Here is an 18,163-nt window from a genome sequence, read left to right on the forward strand (position 1 = left end):
GTGGACCCGCCACCTCTACTCATGTGGTGGAGGCCTTTTAAGTGTTTTTAAATGTGCTTTGTGTGCTGTTCTTAATAAATTGAATATTTTGTATATCATTATTGTACTGGTGATCCCATTTTTTTTTGCATACCTTTCCTCTTTTTTCTGTGTTCTACGTGAGTATGCAACAGGTGATCCCATAACTTAATATTGGATGGTGCCCACTCTAACATATAATTGTCTGTGTCCTGTACATTATTACACCTCTCCTGTATACAACTGTGAGCTGTACATTATTACACTCTCCTGTATACTACTGCGTCCTGTACATTATTACCCACTCCTGGATACCTCTGTGTCCTGTACATTATTACCCCTTCCTGTACATCTGTGTCTTATACATTATTACACCCCCTCCTGTATACCTCTGAGTGCTGTACATTATTAAACCCCTCTTTATACATCTGTGTCCTTTTATGTTATTACCCCCCCCTGTGTACCTCTGTGTCTTGTGCATTACACCCTTCTTGTATGCCTGTTACCTGCACATTATTACCCCTTCCTGTGTACCTCTGTGCCCTGTACATTACACCCCCTGTATACCTCTGTGTGATGTACATTACACCCCTCCTGTATACAACTGTGTGCTGTACGTTATTACACCCCCTGTATCTCTGTGTGCTGCACATTACACCCCCCTCTATACCTCTGTGTGCTGTACATTATTACACCCTTCCTGTATGCCTGTTTCCTGTACATTACCCCTTCCTGTGTATCTGTGCCCTGTACATTATTACACCCCTCCTGGATACCTGTGTGTGCTGTACATTATTACACCCCTCCTGTATACCACTGTGACCTGTACATTATTACACCCCCCTGTATATCACTGTGTGCTGTACATTAATACACCCTCTGTATACCTCTGTGTCCTGTACATTATTACACCCCTCCTGTATACCTCTGTGTGCTGTTCATTATTACCTCCTCTTGTATTCCTCTGTGTGCTGTACATTATTACACCACTCCTGTATACCACTGTGTGCTGTACATTATTACCCCCTCCTGTATACCACTGTGTGCTGTATATTATTAGCCCCTGCTGTATACCACTGTGTCCTGTACATTACCCCCTCCCGTATACCTCTGTGTCCTGTACATTATTACACCCCTCCTGTATACCTCTGTGTCCTGTACATTATTACACCTTGTCATGATTCACACCGTGACCGTCACCCCCACGGGTCGGGGTGACTTTAGGCCAACAGACGGCTATTACATGTGCAGGGGGGCTTATCTTAGTTATCCCTCCACTCCACAATGCGATGCAAAAAAAACACACACAAGGCTATTGACCTCTTAGTTTACAGCGGGGCTTATTCTAGGTATCCCACTGCTCTTCAATATACCACGAACTGCAGGGATTTATGTATATCCCACTTACAGTTCCACTTGAAACTTGCAGCTCTCTGGCGCCCCCCTTACTCTCAGGTCAGATTAGGTACTGCACCTGGGGTAATTAGTCGCCAGAAAGGCTGCCTGCTATGTACTGGCTATTGGGCACGCTTCAGTGACACGATAAACTACTCCCACTCAGGCATGAACAATAATTATCAACGCCGCAGTCGCTATAACGACACCCAAAGGCCCGCACACGGTATGCTGCCACCAGCTTCGATTAAACGGGTCGGAAGCTAACCCAAAACAGTAGCGTGATTCTTTTCAGGAGACTTAGGGTACGTTTTAGAACAGGAAGAACGAACTAGTAATTTATATATTTTACTCCGTTAAAATTAAGGCAGTGTTTATAAAAAGTCATATAAAGATGTTACAATATGAGACAATTGTAAATATGTACAAGGTAATTATAAAAATAACAGGGGTTAAATGAGAAATAACACTTACATGTGTTCAGATCATGTGAGGCAACCAGGCTAGTGGAGTTTCCATCTGTCCCAGTGCATCAGGATACTGGTTAGCAACAGCTCTTCAAGTCAGACTCACATAGGCTCCAGCAGACAGACTCACTGCTGGGGTCTGGCCAAAAACTTATAAACTGCCGCCTGTGACATCACAGAAAGGGCTGGCTTTCCCAGACCCTCCTACCTCTTCAGTTTAACTAAGTTTAACCTAAATTTGTCTAATGCCTGTAACTCCGCTACAGAACATGTCATAGTCATAACAAACCCAGCATTCATCTCATATTAACATTGGCATTCTAATGAGATCAAATATGTCCTATTTGTGATGCATAATTACAGAGAAATCCCTACTTTTTATCTGATGGAGTTAGAAGCTCGTGTTTACAGCGGTTGACAGTTCCGCTGGGGACGTTAAGAGTAGGTATTTTCCTTTTTCTAGCCTAAATCGTTAGCCCAATATCTTACAATAATAGAACAAAGACTCTCATGGATTCTGGAAACTTCTATACCAGTTTCTGCTGATGTAGTTGGGAGGGGGACGAGTAACTTTCTTCGAGCCTGGAATTTATGGCTAGGGCAATAAAACCCTCTTCTACCATACATTCCAACACAGAGACAAAGAGAGCCAGAGAGAGAAGGGGGATGGGGGGGTTTAGCCCCCCAGCATGGGCTGAAGGACAAAGCTACAACATCATATTATATTTCATACAATATCGTGACACTCCTCTCCTGTATACCACCGTGTGCTGTATATTATTACCCCCCCTGTATACCACTGTGTCCTGTACATTACCCCCTCCTGTATACCTCTGTGTCCTGTACATTATTACACCTCTCCTGTATACCACTATGAGCTGCATATTATTACACCCTCCTGTATACCACCGTGTCCTGTACATTATTACCCCCTCCTGTATACCTCTGTGTCTTGTGCATTACACCCTTCCTGTATGCCTGTTTCCTGTACATTATTACCCCTTCCTGTGTACCTCTGTGCCCTGTACATTATTAAACCTCTCTGTATATCTCTGTGTCCTGTACATTATTACCCCCTCCTGTATACCTCTGTGTCTTGTGCGTTACACCCTTCCTGTATGCCTGTTTCTTGTACATTATTACCCCTTCCTGTGTACCTCTTTGCCCTGTACATTATTACACCCCCTGGATACCACTGCGTGCTGTACATTATTACACCCCCCTGTATACCTCTGTGTTCTGTACATTATTACACCCCCCTGTATACCTCTGTGTTCTGTACATTATTACACTCCCCTGTATACCTCTGTGTTCTGTACATTATTACACTCCCCTGTATACCTCTGTGTGCTGTACATTATTACACCCCTCCTGTATACCTGTGTCCTGTACATTAGTACCCCCTCCTGTGTACCTCTGTGCCCTGTACATTATTACACCACCCCTGTATACCTCTGTGTCCTGTACATTATTAAACCCCTCCTGGATACCTGTGTGGGCTGTACATTATTACACGCCTCCAGTATACCAATGTGTCCTATACATTATTACACCCCCTATCTACCTGTGTGCTGTACATTTACACCCCCTGTATAGCACTGTGACCTGTACATTATTACACCCCCTGTATACCTCTGTGTGTGCTGTACATTATTACAACCCCCTGTATATCACTGTGACCTGTACATTACACCCCCTGTATACCTCTGTGTGTGTGTGTTGTACATTATTACACCCCCTGTATACCACTGTGTGTTGTACATTATTACACACCCTTGTATACCTCTGTGTGTTATACATTATTACATCCCTCCTGTATACAACTGTGTGCTGTACATCATTTCACCCTCCTGTATATCAGTGTCCTGTACATTACCCCCTCCTGTATACCTCTATATACTGAACATTATTACACCCCCATGTATACCTCTGTGTCCTGTACATTATTACACCCCCATATACCTTTCTGTCCTGTTCATTATTACATCCCTGTATGCCTCTGTGTTCCATACATTACACCTCCTCCTGTATACCTGTGTCCAGTACAATATTACGCCCCTGTATACCTCTGTGCTGTACATTATTGCACTTTCCTTGTATACCTGTGTGCTGTACATTATTACACCTCTCCTATATACCTCTGTGTCCTGTACATTATTATACCCTCCTGTATACCTCTGTGTCCTGTACATTATTACAACACTCCTGTATACATGTGTGTGCTGTACATTATTACACGCTCCTGTATACTTCTGTGTGCTGTACATTATTATACCCCTCCTGTATACTTGTGTGTGCTGTACTTTATTACACCTCTCTTGTATACCTCTGTGTGCTGTACATTATTACACGCTCCTGTATACCTCTGTCTCCTGTACATTAGTACACCACTTCTGTATACCTGTGTCTTGCACATTATTACGCCACTCCTGTATACCTCTGTGTCATGTACATTTACAGCCTCCTGTATACCTGTGTATGCTGTAAATTATTACACTTTTTTTGTTACAGGCACATTAGATCTCTGGATGCAGAGGACAGTGGTGGTCGCGGGCGGTGGGATCAGCGGACTGACCGCCTGTTACCACCTGGTTAAGGATGGCGGAGTGTCTAAGGTAAGCAAGGAAAGGGGCGTTTTTATCCTTGATTGTCATCTCCCAGTCGATGACTCTCTAAATTGCGCCATAGGTGATATTATTGGAGGGCAGCAGCAGACTCGGCGGGTGGATGCGTACCACACGGACTGAAGATGGCGCTGTGTTTGAACATGGACCCCGCGGGATGCGGCCAGGAGGAGTGGTGGGGAGAAATACGCTGAGTATGGTGAGAGAATCAATATGCCGGCCACACCAGTCATCAGCCAAATATGCCTCATTGGTACACTGTAACGACCCTGAAGCTCTTATAGTGATCCCATGTCTGACATCTTTTTTTCCTGCAGATCTCAGAGCTGGGACTTGAAGCAGATCTTCTTCCCGTGCTAAGGAGTCAACCGGCCGCCAAAAACCGCTACCTCTACGTCAACAAGTCACTACACAAGCTGCCGTCCAGTATAGGGTGAGTGCCTTCCGATGTCCAAATATTACGTCACATCACAGGAAATACTACATTCACCTGCTTGTGTAATTATAGGGGCATCCTGCGTACCATCCCCCCCTTTTCAAGACCTCTATTCTTATGCGGTCTCCGGGACCTGACAGCCCCTCGAGGAACAAAGGAAGATGAGACCATCCATGATTTCTTCTCACGCCGGTTTGGAAAAGAGGTGACAATCCTATATATAGAGGGTGGTGTTATAATAGTTATATTCATCTACATAGTATTATAGCAGTTATATTCTTGTACATAGGAGCAGTATTATAGTAGTTATATTCTTGTACATAGGAGCAGTATTATAGTAGTTATATTCTTGTACATAGGGGCAGTATTATAGTAGTTATATTCTTGTACATAGGGGGCAGTATTATAGTAGTTATATTCTTGTACATAGGGGGCAGTATTATAATAGTTATATTCTTGTACATAGGGGCAGTATTATAGTAGTTATATTCTTGTACATAGGAGCAGTATTATAGTAGTTATATTCTTGTACATAGGGGGCAATATTATAGTAGTTATATTCTTGTACATAGGAGCAGTATTATAGTAGTTATATTTTTGTGCGTAGAGGGCAGTATTATAGTAGTTATTCTTGTACATAGGGGAAGTATTATAGAAGTAATATTCTTGTACATATGGGCAGTATTATAGTAGTTATATTCTTGTACATAGGAGCAGTATTAAGCTGCTGTCACACTAGCAATATCTGGTCAGTATTTTACATCAGTATTTGTAAGCCAAAACCATGACTGGGTGATAAATGCAGAAGTGGTGCATATGTTTGTGTTATACTTTTCCTCTATTTGTTCCACTCCTGGTTTTGGCTTACAAATACTGATGTAAAATACTGACCAAATACTGCTAATGTGACGGCAGCCTTATAGTAGTTATATTCTTGTACATAGGGGCAGTATTATAGTAGTTATATTCTTGTACATAGGGGCAGTATTATAGTAGTTATATTCTTGTACATAGGGGCAGTATTATCATAGTTATATTCTTGTACATAGGAGCAGTATTATAGTAGTCATATTCTTGTACATAGGAGCAGTATTATAGTAGTTATATCCTTGTACATAGGGGCAGTATTATAGTAGTTATATTCTTGTACATAGGAGCAGTGTTATAGTAGTTATATTCTTGTACATAGGAGCAGTATTATAGTAGTTATATCCTTGTACATAGGGGCAGTATTATAGTAGTTATATTCTTGTACATAGGAGGCAGTATTATAGTAGTTATATCCTTGTACATAGGGGCAGCATTATAGTAGTTATATTCTTGTACATAGGAGCAGTGTTATAGTAGTTATATTCTTGTACATAGGAGCAGTATTATAGTAGTTATATTCTTGTACATAGGGGCAGTATTATAGTAGTTACATTCTTGTACATAGGAGCAGTATTATAGTAGTTATATTCTTGTACATAGGGGCAGTATTATAGTAGTTATATTCTTGTACATAGGAGCAGTATTATAGTAGTTATATTCTTGTACATAAGGGCTGTATTATTGTAGTTATATTCTTGTACATAGGAGCAGTATTATAGTAGTTATATTCTTGTACATAGGAGCAGTATTATAGTAGTTATATTCTTGTACATAGGAGCAGTATTATAGTAGTTATATTCCTGTACATAGGGGCAGTATTATAGTAGTTATATTCTTGTACATAGGAGCAGTATTATAGTAGTTATATTCCTGTACATAGGGGCAGTATTATAGTAGGTATATTCTTGTACATAGGAGCAGTATTATTGTAGTTATATTCTTGTACATAGGAGCAGTATTATAGTAGTTATATTCCTGTACATAGGGGCAGTATTATAGTAGTTATATTCTTGTACATAGGAGCAGTATTATAGTAGTTATATTCTTGTACATAAGGGCTGTATTATTGTAGTTATATTCTTGTACATAGGAGCAGTATTATAGTAGTTATATTCTTGTACATAGGAGCAGTATTATAGTAGTTATATTCTTGTACATAGGAGCAGTATTATAGTAGTTATATTCCTGTACATAGGGGCAGTATTATAGTAGTTATATTCTTGTACATAGGAGCAGTATTATAGTAGTTATATTCCTGTACATAGGGGCAGTATTATAGTAGGTATATTCTTGTACATAGGAGCAGTATTATTGTAGTTATATTCTTGTACATAGGAGCAGTATTATAGTAGTTATATTCCTGTACATAGGGGCAGTATTATAGTAGTTATATTCTTGTACATAGGAGCAGTATTATAGTAGTTATATTCTTGTACATAGGGGCAGTATTATAGTAGTTATATTCTTGTACATAGGAGCAGTATTATAGTAGTTACATTCTTGTTCATAAGGGCTGTATTATTGTAGTTATATTCTTGTACATAGGGGCAGTATTATAGTAGTTATATGCTTGTACATAGGAGCAGTATTATAGTAGTTATATTCTTGTACATTGGGGGCAATATTATAGTAGTTATATTCTTGTACATAGGGGCAGTATTATAGTAGTTATATTCTTGTACATAGGGGCAGTATTATAGTAGTTATATGCTTGTACATAGGAGCAGTATTATAGTAGTTATATTGTACATTGGGGCAATATTATAGTAGTTATATTCTTGTACATAGGAGCAGTATTATAGTAGTTATATTCTTGTACATAGGAGCAGTATTATAGTAGTTATATTTTTGTGCGTAGAGGGCAGTATTATAGTAGTTATTGTACATAGGGGAAGTATTATAGAAGTAATATTCTTGTACATATGGGCAGTATTATAGTAGTTATATTCTTGTACATAGAAGCAGTATTAAGCGGCTGTCACACTAGCAATATTTGGTCAGTATTTTACATCAGTATTTGTAAGCCAAAACCAGGACTGGGTGATAAATGCAGAAGTGGTGCATATGTTTGTGTTATACTTTTCCTCTATTTGTTCCACTCCTGGTTTTGGCTTACAAATACTGATGTAAAATACTGACCAAATACTGCTAGTGTGACGGCAGCCTTATAGTAGTTATATTCTTGTACATAGCAGCAGTATTATTGTAGTTATATTCTTGTACATAGGGGGCAGTATTATAGTAGTTATATTCTTGTACATAGGAGTATTATAGTAGTTATATTCTTGTACATAGGGGCAGTATTATAGTAGTTATATTCTTATACATAGGGGGGCAGTATTATAGTAGTTATATTCTTGTACATAGGGGCAGTATTATAGTAGTTATATTCTTATACATAGGGGGGCAGTATTATAGTAGTTATATTCTTGTACATAGCAGCAGTATTATTGTAGTTATATTCTTGTACATAGGGGGCAGTATTATAGTAGTTATATTCTTGTACATAGGAGTATTATAGTAGTTATATTCTTGTACATAGGGGCAGTATTATAGTAGTTATATTCTTATACATAGGGGGGCAGTATTATAGTAGTTATATTCTTGTACATAGGCGCAGTGTTATAGTAGAAACACCAAATAATATTCCTACCAGGGTCATGAAGGAAATCATATAATACTACCGAAAAAGGACCTTCACACAAAGACCAAAATATAAAAACATATATAGTCTTTATTGAAACAAATCATTAAAAGCATACAATAAATAAATAATGCGACAGTAACCACTGATGCAGGACAGAAACAGTGGGACCCATACAGGAACCAACCTCAAAAAACAACAGTAGTACAGTGACAATAAACGGCTGGGTATAAGGAAATGGACATATATAATTAGGTAAAATACATCTAAAATGAATACGAGCCCTATAAGAGGAAATAGGCATGTATGACAAATAGACCAAAGATCTAAAGTAAACCCAGACACATGATGGAAATACAGACTACTGCAAATAAAGTGATAAAGGCATAGTTACCTAGAGGAGGAACCCAGGGACCCATCTGTCCTGCATCAGTGGTTACTGTCGCATTATTTATTTATTGTATGCTTTTAATGATTTGTTTCAATAAAGACTATATATGTTTTTATATTTTAGTCTTTGTGTGAAGGTCCTTTTTCGGTATTATGCAGTGTTATAGTAGTTATATTCTTGTACATAGAAGCAGTATTATAGTAGTTATATTCTTGTACATAGGGGCAGTATTATAGTAGTTATATTCTTGTACATAGGGGGCAGTATTATAGTAGTTATATTCTTGTACATAGGGGCAGTATTATAGTAGTTATATTCTTGTACATTGGGGCAGTATTATAGTAGTTATATTCTTGTACATAGGGGCAGTATTATAGTAGTTATATTCTTGTACATAGGAGCAGTATTATAGTAGTTATATTATACATAGGGAGCAGTATTATAGTAGTTATATTCTTGTACGTAGGAGCAGTATTATATTAGTTATATTCTTGTACATAGGAGCAGTATTATTGTAGTTATATTCTTGTACATAGGGGCAGTATTATCTATATATAATTGTCTAAGGAGTACTTTCGTCTATTGGTCTGTCTCTCTGTAACGGAAATCCCGCGTTGCTGATTGGTCGCGGCCGGCCAGCCGCGACCAATCAGCGACGGGCACAGTCCGGCCGCGAATTTGCCCTTCCCCACTCCCCTCCAGTCAGTGCCCCCTCCCTACTCCCCAGTCAGTGCCCCCTCCCTACTCCCCAGTCCGTGCCCCGATAGCATTTTAGCAGTCCGTTAAACCGACTGCGTTACAACGCGGCATAACGCGGTGTAACGCACTCTGTTAACGCTGCTATTAACCCTATCAAAAACCTCCCAAAAATGGACACAGTACCAAAGTATCAAAAACCACTGTATTAGGGGCGTGGCTTGCAAGGGACTGGGAGCAGACCTGTGTCACAGGAGCTCCTGCTAAATCCCTTATTATAAGCGGCAATTTGCTTACTTTTCTGGGAAGAAAGTGCTTAAAACTTATGCTAAAGAGTCCAGGACTTGGATACATAATGGAAAAATCGGCTTTCAAGAAGGCACAAGCAACTCAGGGACGTGCGGTCCCCAGCCGCGGCCTTGCTGCAGGACTGCACAGTAGGGAGGACGAGAGGCTGCACTCATCGGTGCTTTCAAGCCCCAGTTCAAGACCCAGACCAAGCTCATCCACGGGTGGACTCCTGGACAGACTCCCGTCCACAGCGGCTCCCGCTCTGAAAATTACAAGGCCCTCCGGTTTCCCCACAAGAATTGGAGCGACTTGCCTGGATAGGCCCAAAGCCACGGTCTCGCCTAAACTGACGAGGCCGGGAAGCAGGAGAGGGGAGGAGACCACGCCCACAGACCTGCCCTCGGCTCCGCCCGCGACACGCAGCGGCGCCGCCCCTTGAGGACGGAGCCGCAACCAAGCAGCGGCGAAGACATCAGGTGAGCCGATGCCTCACTCACCCAGAGCTGCAGGACTACCGGGACCCTTCGTTCGCCGCTCACAAGCCAGCGCGACTTCCAGGATCAGACTGCAGGCGCCGGGGAGAAGAGACGGAGCTGGAGCCCCGCCCACAACTCCGCCCACATCTAGCGGCGGTACCGCTCCTGGAGAGGAGAGATCTGCCGCAGCTGCAAGTGGAAAGTCAGGTGAGCTCTTAAAGCAAGCGTCACCCACTCTGAAGCCTCTTAGACCCTCTGCCCCAGCCCCCCAGACCGGCACAACACCTAGGATCATAGCGGCAGCTGCGTCTATGTCGGCGGGGAGGGGGAGCAGGGGAAGGGAGGAAACTCCGCCCACTAATCGGCACACAGCTTGTAACATGAACATTACATCCAGGGATGCAGGGATAAAAGCTGTCAGCCGAGTACTAAATTATGACGCCCCAGAATTTGTGCCCCATTCCAGTAACCAGATGATGGAGGGGGCTTAAAACTGTCATCCCAAAAGCATTCACGGCCAAACCGGAAGGTGCATTATATTCAAGTTACAATACACTAAATGCACAAGAGCAGAGTCCTAATGACTCTTCCAACAAGAAGGGGGGGAGGATCCCATCTCAAAGTCTTCATGCTCTTCCCCTGTTATGGAGGAGAAAATAGCTCTCACTATAGCGTCTATAGACAATATGATGAGCGATTTCTGCGACAACTTTAACAAAAAATTGAAGGAACAATTACAATTCCGATTACCAGATTCAGTTTTTTTTTTTTAAACCACCAAATTCGGGATCTTCCTATTCGGATACAGCATCAGAGTCATACATAAAAGATGCGTTGACCTCTATTGCGGAAAGCTTGGGTTCCTCCTCATCTTTATCTTCTTCAAGATCATCTGTCTGCGATCATTATTCTTCATCTACACATGACTCACACGAACCCTCTGTAGTCTCTTCGGACAGTAGTGTGGAGGACTTTTCCCCTGAGCGTAGTGATCTTCCCCACTCAGATACCTTTCCAACTCTTAACATGTCCTCTGCCTTACTAGACAGTATGCAAAGAGACATAGACTCACTCAAACGTAACCTGGCGACTCTCGAGGATCACAGACGTAGAAATAACGTGAAGATTAGGGGCGTCCCGGAATCCATTAAACCCCCTCATTTGAAAAACTACGTTCACAAAATGATTTCTAAATTCTTTCCTGACCTTAATGATCCCAATATTATAGAAAGAGTCTACAGAATTAAAAGACCTGTGTACCTCCCATCAGATGTGCCAAGAGACATTATTGTCTCCTTTTTTCCAGCCTGGGTCAGGGGTAAACTGTTTGACCTCTCCTCCGAAAAAAGTTTTCTGCTCTCCCCTTGTGGCCACCTAACATTTTTCAGAGACTTGTCTAAGGATACCTTGAAAAAACGACGTGATTTTTCATCCATCACTCGGGAACTCCGGAGGTCCCATTTTGCGTATTCATGGTCGCCCTCCTCCACTATTTTGGTGAAACTTCTGACTGGAACTGAACATATTGCAACTCCGGAGGAGGGTATGATCTTTCTGCAGAGACATGGTCTGAATCCTCCTAGATTCCCCACCGCTCCTACTTGACCTGGAGTCCTGTCCCATATATAAAATCATTTATTATTACTACGCTTATAAGTCAAATTTATTTTTCTTCCCAACAATTAGCCTTGATACTGAGCCGGACTTTTTGCCCACATTGTCACGGGACCATCAGGAGGTGTTCCCGAACACGACAAGCTACTATCTGCGTTATATTAAGCTTAGAGTCCATGACGGGCACTCTATTTTTATAGCCTACCTTCTAATGTTTATTTGGCGAATCTGTACAAAGCATTACTCATGTTAGTTTATAGCCTACCATGTCATTTTATTTTATGCAAAAAAAAAGGGAAGAAGCCAGCACTGCTTATGGTCAGAACGCAATAACTGAAGTGCAATTGCACATAAATTCTAACTGTATTTCAAATATGAGACATTTAGCAAACAATTGATCAATTCTTTGAGCTACCCCGCCACTTCACGGCAATCTCATAATGGGGCAGTCCTAATCTTCGTATTTTATTTACGTTGTGCCATTATGGCTTCCTGAATGTATAAAAAAAAAAAAAAAAAAAAAGGACCACATTAAATGCGAACTGTACCTGGAGCATTTTCAGAATCACTCCCTTGGTGCCAGGAAAGGCAAGCGCAGGTAAAGGCCGATCAGGTCCAGTGCGGACATTTCAGATCTGGCATCCACACTGCCAAACCCGCACCAAAGATGAAGGGTGAGACAGGCTGAGACACAGGTGCACAACTAACTTGAGCCTGAGGCGGGGCAGGGCTGCTGTGTGTGTGCACAGCAGCCTATCAATCACAGTGAACACAGAAAGAATGGCGCACATAACCCAGCGTGCGCGGCAACAGTGGTGGTCAGCCACATACCAATGCAAAGCAAAAAAAAAGGGAAGAAGCCAGCACTGCTTATGGTCAGAACGCAATAACTGAAGTGCAATTGCACATAAATTCTAACTGTATTTCAAATATGAGACATTTAGCAAACAATTGATCAATTCTTTGAGCTACCCCGCCACTTCACGGCAATCTCATAATGGGGCAGTCCTAATCTTCGTATTTTATTTACGTTGTGCCATTATGGCTTCCTGAATGTATAAAAAAAAAAAAAAAAAAAAAAAAAGGACCACATTTTTTTATACATTCAGGAAGCCATAATGGCACAACGTAAATAAAATACGAAGATTAGGACTGCCCCATTATGAGATTGCCGTGAAGTGGCGGGGTAGCTCAAAGAATTGATCAATTGTTTGCTAAATGTCTCATATTTGAAATACAGTTAGAATTTATGTGCAATTGCACTTCAGTTATTGCGTTCTGACCATAAGCAGTGCTGGCTTCTTCCCTTTTTTTTTATTTTATTTTATGACAGAACTAGATGTTTACTTAGCGAATCTTCACAAAGCATTACTTATACTATCCTATAGCCTACTATGTACATCATTTAAGCTATTATGTTTACACTAATCTACTATATGTTTGCCTGTTTCCCCTATTGTTATAGGGGCTTATTTTCCCTACCTCCATATCCCACCCTTCCTCTCCGTCCCTTCCTAGCTTTTCCTGCCCGGTTAAAAAGTTATAATTCCAATAAAAATTATTTGAAAAAAAAAACCCACTGTATTAAATAGTTTATTAAATATATTTGAAGATTAAAAAATGGAGAAACTGACAAAATAGTCCACAATAAATATCACATTACACAAAAAACATCATATAGGGTGCAGATCAAATAAACATACTAGACAATAATCCCCAAAGAGACAGACCTATTGGTCAAATGCATATGTCATAAGTGGTCTAACACAAGACCAAATAAAGTACAGAAAAAGTCTCTAAGTCAATATCAGTACCAGTGTAGAGATGATCCGTCGTTCCCCTGGACTCCAGCTCCAACATACGTTTCGCCACCGTGGCTTTTTCAAGGAGTCCTTACTTTATTTGGTCTTGTGTTAGACCACTTATGACTTATGCATTTGACCAATAGGTCTGTTTCTTTGGGGATTATTGTCTAGTATGTTTATTTGATCTGCACACTATTTGATGTTTTTTATGTACTGTGATATTTATTGTGGACTATTTTGTCAGTTTCTCCATTTTTTAATCTTCAAATATATTTAATAAACTATTTAATACAGTGTTTTTTGATACTTTGGTACTGTGTCCAATTTTGAGAGGTTTTTGATATAGTTGTAGGACATTTTGCAATAGTGTGAGCTTCTCTCACGTGGTTGTGTATTGAGCTGCTATTAACCCTGTGTGACCAACTTTTTACTATTGATGCTGCCTATGCAGCATCAATAGTAAAAAGATCTAATGTTAAAAATAATAAAAAAAAAAAAAAATCATTATATTCTCACCTTCCAGTGCCTTTCCCGCTCCTCGCGACGCTCCGATCCCAAGAATGCATTGCGGCAATGACCGGACATGATGTAGCGGTCTCGCGAGATGATGACGTAGCGGTCTCGCGTATTCTTGGGACCGGAGCGTCGCGAGAAGCATCGCTAAACACCTGGGCTGGATCCGGGGGCCGCTGGAAGGTGAGTATATAACAATTTTTTATTTTAAGTCTTTTTTTAACAGGGATATGGTGCCCACATTGCTATATACTACATGGGCTGTGTTATATACTATGTGGGCTCTGTTATATACTGCATGGGCTGTATTATATACTGCGTGGCCTGTGTTATATACTACGTCTCTGTGCTATATACTACGTGGCTGTGCAATATACTAAGACAGGCAATTAACAGTAAATAGAAAGCATTTGCACTACTAAAGCAGGATGGCACCATTGAAGCTCTAAAAAACTATTCACGGTGGAAAATGAAATGCTAGGTGTAATCCCAAGAAACAATGAAAACCCTATATTAAGGGTCACCAATCTAACCCAAGAAGAGGTGCGAAACCGGCTAAATAAGATTAAAATAGATAAATCTCCGGGTCCGGATGGCATACACCCACGAGTACTAAGAGAACTAAGTAATGTAATAGATAAACCATTATTTCTTATTTTTAGGGACTCTATAGCGACAGGGTCTGTTCCGCAGGACTGGCGCATAGCAAATGTGGTGCCAATATTCAAAAAGGGCTCTAAAAGTGAACCTGGAAATTATAGGCCAGTAAGTCTAACCTCTATTGTTGGTAAAATATTTGAAGGGTTTCTGAGGGATGTTATTCTGGATTATCTCAATGAGAATAACTGTTTAACTCCATATCAGCATGGGTTTATGAGAAATCGCTCCTGTCAAACCAATCTAATCAGTTTTTATGAAGAGGTAAGCTATAGGCTGGACCACGGTGAGTCATTGGATGTGGTATATCTCGATTTTTCCAAAGCGTTTGATACTGTGCCGCACAAGAGGTTGGTACACAAAATGAGAATGCTTGGTCTGGGGGAAAATGTGTGTAAATGGGTTAGTAACTGGCTTAGTGATAGAAAGCAGAGGGTGGTTATAAATGGTATAGTCTCTAACTGGGTCGCTGTGACCAGTGGGGTACCGCAGGGGTCGGTATTGGGACCTGTTCTCTTCAACATATTCATTAATGATCTGGTAGAAGGTTTACACAGTAAAATATCGATATTTGCAGATGATACAAAACTATGTAAAGCAGTTAATACAAGAGAAGATAGTCTTCTGCTACAGATGGATCTGGATAAGTTGGAAACTTGGGCTGAAAGGTGGCAGATGAGGTTTAACAATGATAAATGTAAGGTTATACACATGGGAAGAAGGAATCAATATCACCATTACACACTGAATGGGAAACCACTGGGTAAATCTGACAGGGAGAAGGACTTGGGGATCCTAGTTAATGATAAACTTACCTGGAGCAGCCAGTGCCAGACAGCAGCTGCCAAGGCAAACAGGATCATGGGGTGCATTAAAAGAGGTCTGGATACACATGATGAGAGCATTATACTGCCTCTGTACAAATCCCTAGTTAGACCGCACATGGAGTACTGTGTCCAGTTTTGGGCACCGGTGCTCAGGAAGGATATAATGGAACTAGAGAGAGTACAAAGGAGGGCAACAAAATTAATAAAGGGGATGGGAGAACTACAATACCCAGATAGATTAGCGAAATTAGGATTATTTAGTCTAGAAAAAAGACGACTGAGGGGCGATCTAATAACCATGTATGAGTATATAAGGGGACAATACAAATATCTCGCTGAGGATCTGTTTATACCAAGGAAGGTGACGGGCACAAGGGGGCATTCTTTGCGTCTGGAGGAGAGAAGGTTTTTCCACCAACATAGAAGAGGATTCTTTACTGTTAGGGCGGTGAGAATCTGGAATTGCTTGCCTGAGGAGGTGGTGATGGCGAACTCAGTCGAGGGGTTCAAGAGAGGCCTGGATGTCTTCCTGGAGCAGAACAATATTGTATCATACAATTATTAGGTTCTGTAGAAGGACGTAGATCTGGGGATTTATTATGATGGAATATAGGCTGAACTGGATGGACAAATGTCTTTTTTCGGCCTTACTAACTATGTTACTATGTGGCTGTGTTATATACTGCATTGTTATGATGCGGTGGTCTAGGAGCAACATGGAACGAGCTCTGAAGGAAGTGGTAACTGTACTGACCGCAGTCTCTAAGCTCTACACAACATTAGAAGTAGCCGTGGAATGCTCCTAACTCTCCCTAGGCATCTCGTCACAGCCTAAGAGCTAACTACCCCTAAAGACAGAAGCAGGAAAACTATCTTGCCTCAGAGAAAATCCCCAAAGGATAGATTAGCCCCCCACAAATAATGACTGTGAGTGGAGAGGAAAAAGACATACACAGAATTAAACCAGGATGAGCACAGGAGGCCAGTCTAGCTTGATAGATAGGACAGGATGGCATACTGTGCGGTCAGTAAAAAACACTACAAAAATCCACGCAGAGTTTACAAAAAAATCTCCACACCTTAATAAAGGTGTGGAGGGTAAATCTGCTTCCCAGAGCTTCCAGCAAGACAGAATTTATTCATACTGATAACGCTGGACAAACATAGAAAGCACTGAACGGATAAGTCCACAATCTGTGAACAGAAAAGCGCAAGCAAAAACTTAGCTTTGCTGAACTGGTCAGGAAAACAGGGAAATCCAAAGAGATGTGAATCCAACCAGGAACCATTTACAAGTGGCACTGGCTGAAGGAACAGCCAGGCCTAAATAGCCGAGCAGAAGAGACGATAAGTGGAGGCAGCTGATGACAGCTAACTCCAAGGAGCAGCCATACCACTCGAAACCACAAGACGGAGCCCAAGAGCAGAACTCACAAAAGTGCCACTTACAACCACCGGAGGGAGCCCAAGAGCGGAATTCACAACACTGCATGGCCTGTGTTATATACTGCGTGGCTTGTGTTATATACTACGTCTCTGTACTATATACTACATAGGCTATGTTATATACTACGTGGGCTGTGTTATATACTACGTGGCTGTGCTATATACTACGTGGCTGTGTTATATACTACGTGGCCTGTTATTATATACTACTCTGTACTATATACTACGTGGCTGTGCTATATACTACGTGGGCTGTGCTATATACTACGTGGTTGTGCTATATACTACGTGGGCTGTGCTATATACTACGTGGGCTGTGTTATATGCTACGTGGCTGGGCAATATACTACGTGGTTGTGCTATATACTATGTGGCTGGGCAATATATTACGTGGCCTGTGTTATATACTATGTGGCTGTGCTATATACTACGTGGCTGTGCAATATAATACGTGGCTGTGCTATATACTACGTGGCCTGTGTTATATACCAAGTGGGCTGTGTTATATACTACGTAGGCTGTGTTATATACTGCATGGGCTGTGCTGTATACTAGTATACATATTCTAGAATACCCAATGCGTTAGAATCGGACCACCATCTAGTAGTAGTTATATTCTTGTACATAGGGGCAGTATTATAGTAGTTATATTCTTGTACAAAGGAGCAGTATTATAGTAGTTATATTCTTGTATATAGGGGCAGTATTATAGTAGTTATATTCTTGTACATAGGGGGCAGTGATTATAGTAGTTACTAGATGGTGGCCCGATTCTAACGCATCGGGTATTCTAGAATATGTATGTATGTATGTGTATAGCAGCCACATAGTATATAGCACAGGCCACGTAGAATATAGGAGCCATGTAGTATATAGCAGACAAATACTACGTGGCCTGTGCTATATACTATGTGGCTGCTATATACATACATACATACATATTGTAGAATACCCGATGCGTTAATACTGGCCACGCAATATATAACAGTGGCC

At 41.0% G+C, this 18,163-nt stretch overlaps 1 protein-coding gene across 1 annotated transcript in view; it reads left to right on the forward strand.

Annotated features, from left to right (window-relative positions):
• The window catches only part of PPOX (protoporphyrinogen oxidase), a 36,019-nt gene that overhangs the window by 7,092 nt on the left and 10,764 nt on the right, over positions 1 to 18,163 (forward strand). The window contains exons 2-5 of the mRNA XM_069728842.1: positions 4,392 to 4,495; positions 4,569 to 4,703; positions 4,822 to 4,937; positions 5,013 to 5,145. Coding sequence (XP_069584943.1) covers positions 4,409 to 4,495; positions 4,569 to 4,703; positions 4,822 to 4,937; positions 5,013 to 5,145 — 471 coding nt within the window. The 5' untranslated portion in view covers positions 4,392 to 4,408. The remainder of the gene's footprint in view (positions 1 to 4,391; positions 4,496 to 4,568; positions 4,704 to 4,821; positions 4,938 to 5,012; positions 5,146 to 18,163) is intronic.

The sequence above is a fragment of the Ranitomeya imitator genome, chromosome 1 (genome assembly GCF_032444005.1).
Source record: "Ranitomeya imitator isolate aRanImi1 chromosome 1, aRanImi1.pri, whole genome shotgun sequence".
NCBI classification, from domain to species: Eukaryota; Metazoa; Chordata; class Amphibia; order Anura; family Dendrobatidae; genus Ranitomeya; species Ranitomeya imitator.